The sequence below is a fragment of the Capricornis sumatraensis genome, chromosome 12, assembly GCF_032405125.1.
Source record: "Capricornis sumatraensis isolate serow.1 chromosome 12, serow.2, whole genome shotgun sequence".
NCBI classification, from domain to species: Eukaryota; Metazoa; Chordata; class Mammalia; order Artiodactyla; family Bovidae; genus Capricornis; species Capricornis sumatraensis.
The window spans coordinates 12,467,501-12,484,383 of record NC_091080.1 but is presented as its reverse complement, the minus strand read 5'-3'; the positions used below and the strand labels follow the sequence as shown (position 1 = coordinate 12,484,383).

At 36.9% G+C, this 16,883-nt stretch overlaps 1 protein-coding gene across 4 annotated transcripts in view; it reads right to left on the bottom strand.

Moving 5' to 3' along the window:
- The window catches only part of DIAPH3 (diaphanous related formin 3), a 563,626-nt gene that overhangs the window by 285,144 nt on the left and 261,599 nt on the right, over window positions 1-16,883 (bottom strand). For all 4 annotated transcript variants that reach the window (XM_068984294.1, XM_068984295.1, XM_068984296.1 and 1 more), the window contains 2 exons: window positions 15,194-15,288; window positions 11,012-11,113 (listed from right to left, as the gene is read on the bottom strand). In XM_068984294.1, coding sequence (XP_068840395.1) covers window positions 11,012-11,113; window positions 15,194-15,288 — 197 coding nt within the window. The remainder of the gene's footprint in view (window positions 1-11,011; window positions 11,114-15,193; window positions 15,289-16,883) is intronic.

Genomic DNA, 16,883 nt, shown 5'->3' with positions numbered 1-16,883 from the left:
GGTGTTGTGATCATTTTGAGTTGGACCACTGACTGAGATGAAAAGCAGAAATCAGATTATAAGGAAAATGACAGCAGTATGACATGTCTGAAGAATTTCAGGCTACAGACCAATGACAACTGAAAGCAAGCTAAATTAATAAGCCTTAAACTAGGTGGAAGAAAAGCCATCTGTGCTAGGGAGCCTATATTAAGTACTGGGTCCTGGCAGAAACATGTCAAGAAGGTTGCAAAGCAAAGGGACAAGAACAAGTGAACAACAGCTGAATGTTTACGATCTTAAGAGAAGCAGAACTTTAAGACTTTAATAGCTATGCACAGAGTTATGACAGTTTATTATTCTAAACAAATATCCTCCTGGATGGTGAAAGATTTGCACATGGGGTTGCCAAAGTGCTGTCTAGAGCATACTGAAATGTGAAGGACCCGGGACAAAGATAGCAACTGAAGACAAACAGAGTTCCTGTTATCCAGGAGGAGAGACTGGAGAGATTTATCACTGACAGACAAGACTGAAGAAGAATTACTAAGGAGAAAAGGAAATAGTAATTACAAGAAGCCAAACGGATAATTAAAAGAACAAACTGATAATTCTGTGAAACATGAACAATTTTGAATTTGGACATTTGCAAGGCACTCCAAATAATCAACATTTGAATGAAAGAGAGGTGGATATTTTAAGTCTGGGAAAGCGATGACTCAGTGGACATATTCTTTCAGGTTCCACACCAATTCTGGTCAGTCTCTTCTTAAGTTGTTTCAATAAGCCATGATTCTTACACCAAATCAGAATTTCCTCATACCTTTTAAAAAATTCAATTTCTTTTGAGTACCAAAAGTAGCAGTGTATAGGGCAGGTACCCGAGTGTTCACAGACTTAAACAGCATGGCCTCATGAGTTAAAGAAGGATCAAGAAAAGTCCAACATAGGTGTGGCACCAGGAGAAAAGCAGAATAAGTCTACAAAGTGACTGAGTCTACAAAGTGACAAGTGTACAAAGTAGGTGGCAGAATCAAATAGGGTGGTTATATTCTGTTTTGAATACAAGTATAGATTGAGACTTTTATGCTCAAAATTGTTGGCTACTTGGTATACTTTTAAATTAACCCATTCTTACCAAAGAAATAATTGGCCAGAGACTCATTTTAACAAAAATTAAAATCACCATCTCAAAAGTACACAACATTTTCATTGCAAAACGTGATTTTTCGAAACAATTGTCTGTATAGTACTATAATGATGGATATATATCATTATCAGTTCAGTTCAGTTCAGTCACTCACTCGAGTTCGACTCTGCGACCCCATGAATGGCAGCACACCAGGCCTCCCTGCCCATCACCAACTCCTGGAGTTCACCCAAACTCATGTGCACTGAGTCAGTCATGCCATTCAGCCATCTCATTCTCTGTCATCCACGTCTCCTCCTGCCCCCAATTCCTCCCAGCATCAGTGTCTTTTCCAATGAGTCAACCTTTCACATGAGGTGGCCAAAGTATTGGAGTTTCAGCCTCAGCATCAGTCCTTCCAATGAACACCCAGGACTGATATATATTTGTCCTAATCCACTGAATGTACAACACCAAGAATGAACCCTAAGGTGATCGATGGACATTGAGCAATTATGATGTATGTGTGTAGGTTCATGAAGTATCATAAATGTATCACTCTAGTGAAAGATATTGATAAAGAGGGAGGCAATGCATGTGCATACAGAAAATCTCTGTAACTTGCCCCCAATTTTTCTGTGAACCTGTTTTCTAATAATTGTTGATAATTTCAAAGTATTACAAATTTTTATCGTCAGAAAATAAATTAAAATGTAAAATATCAAAACAATTCTTAACTTCATATTTATTTTACTATTCTTGCTATATATATTTTCCCTGCTTTCTGTTTATCGCTTTCGTTTTTCACATATTCACTTAGCCTCTATGGTATAGCCACCACGTAGCGCAAGATGGACCATGGATCAGGAATATAAAGATGAGCATGGTATATTTCAGCCTGTCAAAAATTCCCAAGGATAAATGAAATCTGTGAGATACTTATACTTCAGGGAAATAACAACCATCTAGAGATAAGTACCCGGCATTATGATAACAAAGAGGAAGAATCCTAAATTATGCAAGGAATAACAGAGTGCTAGAGAAAAAATTCCAGAGAGCATTTCCCAAAGCAGAGAAGAGGGGCAGCAGGCTATGGACAGGCCTGGGCATGGGCCCTGAGAACACGGCAAGTGGCCTGGGAGACGAAGCACAGAACAGGTGAGACAAGAAGCAGGAGCGGCTGCGGCTGCTCCTCAAAGACCTAAGGCTGGTGCCTGAGCGGGCAGGAAGGAGAGGCTCATGGAGATGTCTGAGGAAGCACTCAGGGTTGATGAGCATGTTCATTATCTTGATTATGGTGATGGTTTCATAAGTGTACTTATATCAAAATGAATCGAATTCTACAAGTTTTAAATATATGCATTTTACTGTGTACTAATTATACTTCAATGAAGATTTTTTGTTAGTTTGTTTTTAAGGGATACTATTTTAAGAATTTTAGACATCCATGTAAAAGTTATAGAAAGCAAGTGAAGTAGCTTAGGGAGTCAGTGAGGGATAGTAAGTGGCATTTCACTCATTCTACAACTTTACACGATGTTCCACATCATCCAAGGAAAGACTTAATCAACTGCTATTTCCACATACCTATAAAACCACTAGACCATTCAGGCATGACCTAAAAAAATCCCTTATGATTAAGCAGTGGAAGTGAGAAATAGATTTAAGGGACTAGATCTGATAATCAGAGTGCCTGATGAACTATGGATGGAGGTTCATGACACTGTACAGGAGACACGAATCAAGACCATCCCCTACAAAAAGAAATGCAAAAAAGCAAAATGGCTATCTGAGGAGGCCTTAACAATAGCTGCGAAAAGAAAACAAACGAAAAGCAAAAGAGAAAAGGAAAGATATTTTCATTTGAATGGAGGGTTCTAAAGAATAGCAAGAAGAGATAAGAAAGCCTTTCTCAGCAATCAATGCAAAGAAATAGAAGAAAACAACAGAATGGGAAAGACTAGAGATCTTCTTAATAAAATCAGAGATACCAAGGGAACATTTCATGCAAAGATGGGCTCGATAAAGGACAGAAATAGTATGGACCTAACAGAAGCAGAAGGTATTAAGAAGAGGTGGCAAGAATAGACAGAAGACGTTCTTCACGACCCAGATAATCACAATGGTGTGATCACTCACCTAGAGACAGACATCCTGGAATGTGAAGTGAAGTGGGCCTTAGAAAGCATCACTACGAACAAAGCTAATGGAGGTGATAGGATTCCAGTTGAGCTATTTCAAATCCTGGAAGATGACGCTGTGAAAGTGCTGCACTCAATATGCCAGCAAATTTGGAAAACTCAGCGGTGGCCACAGGACTGGAAAACATCAGTTTTCATTCCAGTCTAAAAGAAAGGCAATGCCAAAGAATGCTCAAACTACCGCACAATTGCACTCATCTCACATGCTAGTAAAGTGACGATCAAAACTCTCCAAGCTAGGATTTGGCAATACGTGAACTGTGAACTTCCAGATGTTCAAGCTGGTTTTAGAAAAGGCAGAGGAACCAGAGATCAAATTGCCAGCATCCACTGGATCATCGAAAAAGCAAGAGAGTTTCAGAAAAACATCTATTTCTGCTTTCTTGACTATGCCAAAGCCTTTGACCGTGTGGATCACAATAAGCTGTGGAAAATTCTGAAAGAGATGGAAGTACCAGATAACCTGATCTGTCTCTTCAGAAACCTGTATGCAGGTCAGGAAGCAACAGTTAGAACTGGAGGTAGAACAACACACTGGTTCCAAATAGGAAAAGGAGCACATCAAGGCTGTATATTGTCACCCTGCTTATTTAACTTATATGCAGAGTACACTATGAGAAACACTGGGCTGGAAGAAGCACAAGCTGGAATCAAGATTGTTGGGAGAATTATCAATCACCTCAGATATGAAAATGACATCACCCTTATGGCAGAAAGTGAAGAGGAACCAGAAAGCCTCTTGATGAAAGTGAAAGCGGAGAGTGAAAAGTTGGCTTAAAGCTCAACATTCAGAAAACGAAGATCATGGCATCTGTTCCCATCACTTCATGGCAAATAGATGGGGAAACAGTGTCAGAGTTTATTTTTGGGGGCTCCAAAATCACTGCAGATGGTGTTTGCAGCCATGAAATTAAAAGACGCTTACTCCTTGGAAGGAAAGTTATGAGCAACCTAGACACCATATTAAAAAGCAGAGATATTACTTTGCCAACAAAGGTCTGTCTAGTCAAGGCTATGGTTTTTCCAGTGGTCATGTATGGATGTGAGAGTTGGACTGTAAAGAAAGCTGAGAGCCGAAAAATTGATGGTTTTGAACTGTGGTGTTGGAAAAGACTCTTGAGAGTCCCTTGGACTGCAAGGAGATCCAACCAGTCCATTCTAAAGGAGATCAGCCCTGGGATTTCTTTGGAGGGAATGATGCTGAGGCTGAAACTCCAATACTTTGGCCACCTCATGCGAAGAGTTGACTCATTGGAAAAGACTCTGATGCTGGGAGGGATTGGGGGCAGGAGGAGAAGGGGATGACAGAGGAATAGATGGCTGGATGGCATCACCAACTCAATGCACATGAGTTTGGGGGGACGACAGGAGTTGGTGATGGATAGGGAGGCCTGGCGTGCTGGGATTCCTGGGGTCGCAAAGAGTCGAACACGACTGAGTGACTGAACTGAATTATGTACAAAGGACTGAGCTTGTCCTAAAAGAGAGAATACTCCTTGAGTGAGGAACATGACTCTTCATTTTCATAATCAAACTTCAAAAATGTAGGATACAGAAGACATCATAAATAAACATGGAAAGACGAGGGAGAGGCAATAAGAAAATCTGTAAATATTTACAAAGGAATAACACATAGGTTATATAGGGCGCTTCTACAAGCTATAAGGAAAGAACGATAATATAGTAAGAGTAAATCCAGGAAGAAATGTAAATAACCAATGAATAAATAATAAATTGCATCAATCTCATTCAGTAGCCTGGAAATATAAAGTGAAAAAAAAATCACAAGTGGAATAAAAAAGGTCATATTAAGTACTAGTGATGGTGCAAGAAAAAAGCCCTCATGTATATTTTTCATAAAAATATAAATTGAGATAATTTCTAGAAGGTTAACTTTACAGCAATGACCAAGAATAACAGAAGTTTTCACCTAGGAATTCAAATTCTGCGACTTTTACAAGGAAACAATAATATTAATCACAAAAGCTAAGCCTTAGAAGAGTTTGGATTACAAGCTGATTTACACGTTATCAGTTCAGTTCAGTCACACAGTCGTGTCCGACTCCTTGCGACCCCATGAACTGCAGCACGCCAGGCCTCCCTGTCCATCACCAACTCCTGGAGTTCACTCAGACTCACGGCCATTGAGTCGGTGATGTCATCCAGCCATCTCATCCTCTGTTGTCCCCTTCTCCTCCTGCCCACAATCCCTCTTAGCATCAGAATCTTTTCCAATGAGTCACTGCATCTATTTAATACCCAAAAGAATGCAGTGGAGGCAGACAGGACCACTCACCTGTGGCTGGCAGAATCGCGATTCCCCCAAATAGGGTCACAGACTAATCCCCAAAACTTCTGAATATGTTAACTTACATGGCAGAAGGGACATTGTGGATTTGATTCCATTTAGATGCTTGATTATTCTAGATTAGCGAGTATAAACCCAAGGTCCCTTTGAGGGTGGAGGAGAGAGCCAGGGAAGGAGGCATGACACGATGACAAAAGGAGAAGTGAGCATGATGGCAGACCGTAAGCCAGGAGTGTGGCAGCCGCCAAACGCAGGGAGGGCCAGGAGGAAACCCTTTCCAGAGTTCTCAGAAGAACACAATATTAACAACCCATTCCAGACTCCTGACCTCCAGGATTCTAAGACAATAAATTTATTTCGTTTCAAGCCATTAAGTCTGGGGTACTTTGTTACAGCAGCAACAGGAAACTAATGTAAGTTTCACAAATAAGGAAAGTGAGGTACAGGAAAATGAACAACTACCCAAGATCACAAGGCTTGTAAGGTTAATGTAGGATTTTAACCCAGAGTTCTTGCACATAACCTCTATAAAACACTCCCTCCAAACACATATGCAAATCAGGTATGCCGAATTATTTTTTTAAAACCTGGGGAAAAACAAAAACTAACCATCCTTCATTGAGTAAATAGTTTTAGAAAAAGTCAAAATATCAGTAGGTGGCACAGTGGTAAAGAATCCACCAACCAATGCAGGAGACTTAGGAGACAAGGGTTCAATCCTTGGGTCAGGAAGGCCCCCTGAAGTAGGAAATGGCAACCTGCTCCAGTATTCCTGCCTGGAAAATTTCATGGAAAGAAGAGGCTGGCAGGCTATAGTCCATGAGGCTACAAAGAGTCAGACATGACTGAGCACATCATGAAATACCATATAGGAATTTCAAAATATAACATCATAAAAACAAAATCTTCAAAACATATTTCACGGTGAAGTTTCAGAACAATGTGCAAATGAATATGCATACATTTGTAAATACAAAGAAATAGGATTGGAAAGCCAGCAAAACATTTAAAAAGATCATTTATATGGAATGCAGTGGGTAGTGAGATACAAGGAAACTTCTACATTGTATTCAATATTTTTATACATTATTTAAATGTTTTATAACAAGAATATTTAGGTGTATTTTAAAATGAGGCATTTTTAATGGAAGGAAATTTGCATGAACTTCTTACAACATGGTTTGGTTAAAAATAAAAAAGTCTCTACTGCACTAAGCTTAAAAGCCCTGCCCTACAGTGACACCAAATGGTGGTAGATCAAAACACAGCACACAAACAAAACATTTGCTCAACTCGATTTCCTGTAAACACTGCAATCCCTTTGAAGGAGTGGCAGCTTAACAGAACTAAATAATGTGGAGACAAATATTCAAAAGCTCAGAATTTTTAATCAAAGAAATTCTAGTATACCAACTTTCAAATGCAAATTTTAGGCCTTTTTCTAAGCTTCAGCTAAATCTTGTGATCCCACTGAATATTTATATATCTTACTTCTCACACAGTTAACCAACTGTACCACTGTGAGCACAGTGATTTTACCTAATGGCTTATTGATCAAAAGATGACTGCAAATACAAAAAAATCGTCATACAACTAAAATCAGGTTCTTTCAACAGAAACCAGCCTTTGATGAGTAGATGCCATGATCTTCGTTTTCTGAATGTTTGTTGAGCTTTAAGCCAACTTTTTCACTCTCCTCTTTCACTTTCATCAAGAGGCTTTTGAGTTCCTCTTCACTTTCTGCCATAAGGGTGGTGTCATCTGCATATCTGAGGTTATTGATATTTCTCCTGGCAATCTTGATTCCAGCTTGTATTTCTTCCAGCCCAGCGTTTCTCATGATGTATTCTGCATATAAGTTAAATAAGCAGGGTGACAATATACAGCTTTGACGTCCTCCTTTTCCTATATGCAATCAGTCTGTTGCTCCATGTCCGGTTCTAACTGTTGCTTCCTGACCTGCATACAGGTTTCTCAAGAGGCAGGTCAGGTGGTCTGGTATTCCCATCTCTTTCAGAATTTTCCACAGATTATTGTGATCCACACAGTCAAAGCCTTTGGCATAGTCAACAAAGCAGAAATAGACGTTCTTCTGGAACTTCCTTGCTTTTTCCATGATCCAGATACTTGTATGTAAGTAATATATGACAAAAGTAGAACACACTCCTAATTTAGATGTTGTGTTCTACATATTCTATTTGGTATTTTGTGACACACCACATAATATGTAGGACCTCAGTTACCTGAAGGTGAAGTCACTCAGTCGTGTCCAGCTCTTTGTGACCCCGTGGACTGTAGCCTACCAGGCTTCTCCGTCCATGGGATTCTCCAGGCAAGAATACTGGAGTGGGTTACCATTTCTTTCTCCAGGGGATCTTCCCAACCAAGGGATCAAACCTGGGTCTCCTGCATTGGAGGCAGACGCTTTAACCTCTGAGCCACCAGGGAAGCCCCAAGGGATCAAATCCATGCCCCCTGCATTGGACGGCTGGAGTCTTAACCACTGGACAGCCAAGGAAGTCTCTCTATGTGGCCTTATTGACATTGATTATGAGCAATTTGGATGTGTTACTTTCACAAACCACCTTTCTATGAAACAGAAATAATGGAGACAAACACTGATATCCAGGTAAACTGGATTTTGTTTGTTTGCTGTTTTACATAATTCTTGTGTGGACTTAAAGCAGATTATATAATGCAAACAACCTTAGTGACTTTGTCCACTGTATCAAATTTGAGTGTTTATTTAAATAGAATACATCTGTAATTCACATGAATGAAATTAATGAATTTATATAACTGGATAAAATAAAAATGTAAACTGGCAACGAAAATAACTGCAGGGTTTTAACTGATTTCTATAAAAATGAAAACAATGCTAGAAATGACAGTATCAGTACACAGAACCTGAAGATGAAACAGTTAACACAAGTCTATCTACGGTGAAAACAAGTAAAAAGGCAAGTTTCTATTCTATTTGGGGGGAACGACCACCTCTGACTCTTTCTTGTTTGTGACTCTGAAGATTTTTCAGCCGAAAATGATTAGCACTTTAAATATAGGTTTAGTCAATAAGTAAAGGTTTTTCTACAAGAGCAAAGACTTGTAGGAATCTGCAGTTTAGTTTGCCTCTAGTTAACAGCCTATCTTCAATATATACACAAGTATACTAAGCTTATTACTTTAAAAATGAAACAGCATTATGAGAATCTTTAAAAAATACACATGGTAATTATAATCAATTTCTTAAAACCAACAAATTATGGTATCATTTATATAATGTTGATAAACTGATAAGACATCACTCCTTAAAGAATATGTGAACTCATTGAGTTTTTAAATTAGAAAGAACAGAAAACGCCAGGCATCACATATGGTTCATCATTTTGGGGGTAACTCTCAACTGTTTAGAACTTTAGGCAAGTTTTCCTGTCTTTTGGGCAATGCGTGGGGGTTTTAGAAGTAGAGAGCCAGATTGAAAATGGTGAAAAAGTGGAATGGAAAAAAAGATGAAATGAAGAATATTACTATTTGCTACCCCCTTCCCCCAAAAAACTTCATATAAAACTTCACATTTTTCTTCAACTGTCTTTCACCTTTCTTCATCAAAACAAATATATTCTAAGGTGTTAGTGCAACACAAACCAGAACTTGAAACAATATTTTCAGAAATGTTCATAATCAACAGATAATAGCAGATGGTTTTCAACAGTATCACTCTTGTTCTCTTTATATTCCATTTGTAGTCAGGTATGATCAGCATGGAATGTGTAGAGTCAAGGTCAAGTTCACATTGACATGTGTCTTAAAATCAAAATTATCATGTCTAAAGCCCTGGTATCTGGGAATATACTTATTTTAACTTTCTGACCCCTCTGAGTACAATACTTGTAAATCATGCCTCTTTGATGTGAACCCTCATTTTTCAAAGGCAGGCATACCCGGCTATTTAAATAAACCTAAAACATCTGCAAGTTAAGAGTTCATTCTTCTGTGACAATCAGCAGGAAAAACATGAGAATAGTTTTAAATCTCTGTGATGATATGCAATATAAAGAGTTTCGTGGTAAGTAGATATTTTCATATAAGTTTGTGTTTCATACTTAACATGGATAGGAGTATTTCAAAATTGTAATTTTACATGCTATGATTTTCATTCAGGAGTCAAAAAAGATGGACAAACATCAAAAATCTAAGCAGCTTGTGGTTAAAAATGTAACGCAAATTCTTCCTTGTCTTATATGGAAGATACTGTGTCACACAGGGATCAAGACAAAGACTGATCAGGTGACAGAAAATAAACAAGAAAATAAAGAAAAAGAGAGAGAGAGACAAGAGGATAAAAGAGCTCTCTGGAGAGACTCAGGTTAGAAAAAAATAGCATTTTTCTAAAAATAATGTTTAAAAGTTTTATAATAAAAATTACAGGGCTATTAAGAGGAAAAACCTGTCTTTTTTTCTTTCTGAGTATGTGAACTTTGGGGGCAGGAAAGTCACTGCACAGAGGGCTGAGTAGATTGGATTTATGAAGAGACAAGAAGTTTAAAACCAAGTGCCAATAACACGCCAAATAATAGTATGCAAACATAGTCCTTTAGTAATCCAACCCAAGCTTTCAGAATTATAGAAATATAATATTACAACGTCCCTGGAGGTTGGTAATAATATAGCTGAAGACTCTAGGGGAAAAAAATCTTATATATTAAAAAAAATGAAATAGTACTTTAAACATCATCATGATGGCTGAGGTACCCAACATCAACATGATAATTTAATGGTAGAAGGTAAGAGCAGCAGAAGAGAAAACTTGATAAAAATCTTAAATTCAAGTTGCAACAGAGCTAACATATAACATTGAAAAGTCTTTTTTCATCTCTTTAGATCCCAACGTCTCTAAAATAGGAGGCTAGAAAAAGATGATGATCAAGGTGTCTTGAAGATTTTCTAAAATGCATTCATTTTTTCATCCTCATTGCCAAAAAGAAACTGTATTTCTAATTTTAGAGTCTAAAACATGAGAGGAACTGAAGCGATTGAGTAGAATGAGAAAGTGAAGCTACTCTTGTGATATGTTGGAACACACAGGTCCAAAATAAAACATAATCCACTCTAGTCATACGAGTGCAGGTTTCATTTTACATTTTCACATTAAATAGAGAAGATAAAAAATCATGTTTGTGCTTTTGAAAGAACTCCTTCGACTTCATTTATGGTTAGAATTTCAACATATATTTTAAAGTCAAGATAATTTTTCATAAATATCCTCAGATTAAGAAAAAAAAGCAAGGTGGACATTAAATGTTTGTGAATATTAACGATGCGAAAGCCTTGCATTCTCTTTTCTCTGTGCACAGTACAGACGTCCCCTCCAAAGAGAGCTGACAGGGTACTCACCACAACAGCAAACTGCTCGGGTTCACATAAGTTGCTATATTCACTCTGGTACTGAGATAGTGAATTCAACTGTTCTTGATCGGGAAGATGCTTTATTAAGTTCTAAAATTAAAACCAAAGGAAAATATCTTCATTAATGTCCTTCTTAAATTCTAGGAAAATTTATTAATAAACTGTGACAAGGAAATCACTGACTGAGTTAATCTTCAGTTTTATTTCTAGTTAACTTCCCAAATACTAAGCCTTAAGCTTTAGTCTCTGTATCTTGAAAGCAACTAATTTTCCTCTTCTCTATCCAGGATTATTACATATTCAAATCAAGCACTACCCAATGTTTATTTGATTAGCTATATAATTGAGAAAGGAGAATTCAACCTATACCAAAGAAAGAGCTTTCTCACCTAGATAAATGTGATCAATTACATTTTAGCTATTGGGAATTAAATGTCAGGAATTTTCAGGCAAAGCCAAACATATTTTAGCACTTCACTCAGGGGGATAAAAGAGATCATATTCTTCTAACAGGCAAGAAAAAGAATAGAAAAGAAATCAAGGGAATTTTAATGATAGCACTTGCAAGATTTAACCAGTATGATTAAAAGCTTTAATAATAAAAATAAAGATATCTCTAAAACAAGACAACGTAAGTTTTCTGATGTGAAAGAAAACTTGAAAAGGCACTGAAGACACAGGATGATGAACCTTGCAGATAAACGAATACAGAGAGAACATAGGTGCCATGGCTGCAATGGCCCTTTGCCTCAATCATCTGCAGCTCAGAAAGGGAATACATACAATTATACTTCCTTGTTAGAACTTACATGATTAAACCATCCCTTTGACAAAGTCTATGTAGATCCTCTGTATCAAAATATGATTGATAATAATAGTATTATAGCAAATTAGTATACTGACATTAAAATTAACAAAAGAGTGGTTGATGCTCACAATTCCAAATTACAGCATAAGTAAACTCTGTACAAGCCCAAAGTCAAATTCAAATTATAATTAAGCCTATATCATGCGAGGCTTAAATATATATATTTTAGGAAGTATATTTAACAAAAATATATATATTTAAGGGGAAAAAATCCCCAATGGTGTTATTAGTTAAAAAATAATGTTAGAGAATGTTATATATCAAAGAGTTAGATCAAAGAACAAGTTTTTCACTCACTGTGTACCTTTGGACAAAAACTTGATTGACTGGCCAAAAACAAACAAAAAAGTGGCAATTTAAGATTATCTCTAAAAAAAAATTAGACATTAATACTACCAAACTGAATAATAACAATAAAGGAATATGATTTTCCCTTATAAATAGAAGTCTTCTCAGTAAAACTGCCTAAGACCAGAAGACTTGATTATTAATAAAAGACTCAGTTTCTTTTAATCAGCTGACCTATTTATTACACTGAATTTCTTCAGCATCTATTTAGATAACCATAAAATCACCTTGAATATTTTGTTAATATATACTTAAATTTTAATCTTTCATCACAAATTCATTACTTTTTCACTTCATTATTTTTGTTTTCTACAGTAATAAAACTATTAGATTTGTAAAATTACAGGCCCAACATTCCTTTGTTATTTCCCATCCCAAGTTCCTCTCAAAATAAAGTCTTCAAAGTTGCCCCACACAGCTTTTCTCTCACAGGATCCCTCTGCCTATATACATGCCATATTCACTGGAAGGACTGATGCTGAAGCTGAGACTCCAATACTTTGGCCACCTGATGTGAAGAGCTGACACATTTGAAAAGACCCTGATGCTGGGAAAGACTGAGGGCAGGAGGAGAAGGGGAGGAAAGAGAATGAGATAGTTGGATGACATCACCGACTCAATGGACATGAGTTGGTGATGGACAGGGAGGCCTGGCATGCTGCAGTCCCTGGGGTCACAAAGAGTCAGACATGACTGAGTGACTGAACTGAACTGAACTAATTCAACCTTTAAGGATCTTTACGCACACATTTAGGCTTCCCTGGTGGCTCAGACAATAAAGAATCTGCCTGCAATGCGGGAGACCTGAGCTGGATCCCTGGGTCGGGAAAATCCCCTGGAGAAGAGAACGGCAACCCACTCCGTATTCTTGCCTGGAGAGCCTGGCAGGCTACAGTCCATGGGGTCACAGAGCTGGACATGACTGAGAGACTAACACACACACACACACACACACACACACACACACACACACACACACACACACACACTCACATACTATCTAGGTCTAACAATCTCAGTACAGCCAGGTTTACCTTGTATTATAATCATATATATAAATTATATATATATATATATATATACACACATACACATACATATACATACACACACACACACACACACACACACACACACATATATATATATATATATATGCCATCTCCCTTGCCACACTATAAACTCCACAAAGGTAAAGTTTGTGTCTGATCAAGCCTATACCTGAGTGAGCCTAACACCATTCTGTCATATGGTAGGCACTATAAAATACGTGCTCAAGTAATTAATGATTATTAACAAAGTACTGCTTTTTCTATGCTCTGTTCAAAATAGGCAAGTTCTTCACTTTACAATTAGAAGGTATTTTTAAAATTAAAAATAAGACTTCAAACAGCATGAAATTCTTATTTTTTAATGAATATATAAAGATTTTACATATGTCCAAAGTAAATTTTTAGATTTTCAATTCTTAAGATTTGTTTTATATTAGCAAGTGTGGTAAGCAGAATGATGATCCAACCCCACTAAGAGCTCTACATTTAATTCCCAGAACTTATTAAATATTAACTTACACAACAAAGGGAATCAGGGTTTAAAATGGAATTAAGTTGCTATCAGCTGACCCTAAACCTGAGAGATTATCCTGGATTATCCGAATGTGCCCAATGGAATCACAAAGGTCTTAAAACGTGGAACAGGGAGAGCACAATAGTAAGAGGAAGATGTGAACAGAGGACACCTCTACAAGGTTTCTGTGAACAGAGGAACAGAGCTTCAAAGTCACTGGCTGAGAAACTGAAGGAGTGTGTCCACCAGCCAAGGAATGCGGGCAGTCACAAGGGGCTGAAAAACAAAAACAGCTTGAAGCCTCCAGAGAGGAATGCAAGTTGGCTAACACCTGGACTGTGGCACAATAAGGCCACACCAGACTTCTGTTCTACAAAAATGCAATATATTTGTTTTATAGTCCACTAAATTTGTGGTAAATTGTTGAAACAGTAATAGAGAAGTAATATGTTAATAAATTATGTGGAACTGAATGTTCTTCAGATATGAATTTTAAAATCCAAACGTTTTTCCACTCAAACAACAAAAGACATGATCATGCAAAATATTCATATAATCAAGTTAAAAGTTACTGTCTAAATATAAATATTTATATATTTATAATATCTACAAATGCATTATAAAAACTACATATGCATTAAGTAGAAACATTTTAGTGAAAGAACTTGGAAATCTACTCCCAGGAACAAAGCACATTCACAATCAAAAGGAATAAAGACAAAAACTATGAGAAGCTGCTGGAGGAAAAACACGCTTGAAGAAAGGTTGTTGAGTTAGGTAGTTTGAAGAGTCTGAGACTTAGCACAAGTCACTGATGGGATTATATATTCACACCACATTTAGAAGACAGGACAGAAAAAACCAAGAAGTTCCAGCCTTCTGAATGACTCAGAATACTACGCAAACAATTTCTAGTATACATGGAAACACAAATGACTCAAGTAAGGGTTGTTAGTAACGGTAACTCTAAATAAAGAGAAAACTCTCTCAATCTTCTTTACCAAACAAAAATACAACTTTATAAGACATACAAGCCCAAGAAAATCATATTCTAAAAGGATCATACAAATAAATTTAAATTAGCATATTATTAGACTTAACTGTAAAAAAAAATAAACATACATGTAAAAGTAAACAATCTGCCTTTCAGAAACAGTCATTTAAAATAACTGAAATGTAATCATTTGATAGCATTATATTTAGTTTGCAGTTAAGAGAACATGCAAAGCTCTATCTCCTGGCAATGCAGAAGTTATGCTAAAAGTAATTATGCAGCGAAGATTTTCCAGTTGAATGATTTGGTTTAATAATTTTGCTTCACTTACAGATTTCTGCTTAATGAGAAGCCTGCAATGAAATATAGGAATTTAAGCTCTCTGTTTGTTTACCTGAATCATAGACTCTGCCAACTGTGTTTCATCCACTTCCAATATCATCATTTTGATTTCCTCGTATGGCACCCGGAAAGAGCTCAGGAAGATTGCTAAGAGGAGGGAAAAAAAAGAGCCATAGTAAAGAAGGTAAAAAAAGAATATTTTATAAATTTATTCATTTTTTTTCTTTTTTTTAATATAAATTTCCCCTGTATGCAAGACAGCAAAAGAGACACAGATGTATAAATTTATTTATTTTTAATTGAAGGATAACTGCTTTACAGATGTAAGAAAAGAATCTGAGATGTACTTCTAATATATAAAATAAAAAATGATTCATAAAAAGAAAAATTTTAAATACTCAATATAATTACTGTGGAGGAATCTTTCAGTAACACATTTATTATTCTTCCTCCGTTTTAGAACTACATTTAAACAACAGTTCTATATTATTATGTCGGTTCTGAGGATGATTTTTAATGCTTAGTTATTAGCCTAATATAGGAATGGTGCCAATTTTGATATTTTTTAAAAACTGAAATGGCTTAGTACACTATAGAGGTATCATATTATAATGAAAAGAACCATAAAACCCCAATATGTATACATAATATTTATCTAGACGTGTGTGTTATTAGTCTACATAATATCTTCTGCCCTTAGTAAATAGTTAAAAAAAATTTTTTTTTCCAGAAAATTGCTTAACATATGACCCAGCAACCCCACTACTGGGTATATACCCTCAGGAAACCATAATGGAAAAAGACACATGTACCCCAATGTTCACCACAGCACTGTTTACAATAGCCAGGACATGGAAGCAATTTGCATGTCCACTGACAGATGAATGTATAAAGAAGTTGTGGTACATATGCACAATGGAATATTCCTCAGCTATAAAAAGAAATGCATTTGAGTCAGTTCTAATGAGGTGGCTGAACCTATAGCCTATTATACAGAGTGAAGTAAGTCAGACAGAGAATGACAAATATCATACGTTAATGCATATCTATGGAATCTAGAAAGCTGGTACTGATGATCCTATTTTCAGGGAAACAAAGGAGATGCAGGCATAAAGGACAGACTTTTGCACACAGCGGGGGAAGGAGAGGGTAAGACGATTTGAGAGAGTAACACTGAAACACACATTTTCAGATATAATAAATAGCTAGCGGGAATCTCCTGTATGACTCAGGGAGCCCAAAGCCCGTGCTCCATGAGAACCTAGAGGGGCAGGGTGGGAGGGAGGCAGAGGGAGGTTCAGGAGGGAGGGGACAGATGTACACCTACGGCTGATTCATGCTGACGCATGGCAGAAACAATCACGATGTTGTAAAGCAATCATCCTCTAATTAAAACCAAAATTTAAACAAAAAAACTGCTAAGCAGTGCACAACACTTTTACAAGTCATAAGAGCACCCTCATGTTCAGAAAATATGCCAGAGAATTACATTCTGCATGCAACTAAAGCTTAAATATGCAATATTAGAACACAAATTTTAATGGAAACTATCCAAATGGACTAGACGGGATAAAAAGCTATTACTGAGAATTCAACATTATTTACATTTTTTATACCTTACATGGGCTTCCCTGTGGCTCAGATGATAATCTGACTACAATGCAGGAGACCTGGGTTTGATCTCTGGGTGGAAAAGATCTTCTGGAGAAGGGATCTGGCTCCTCTGTCCACGGAATTCTCCA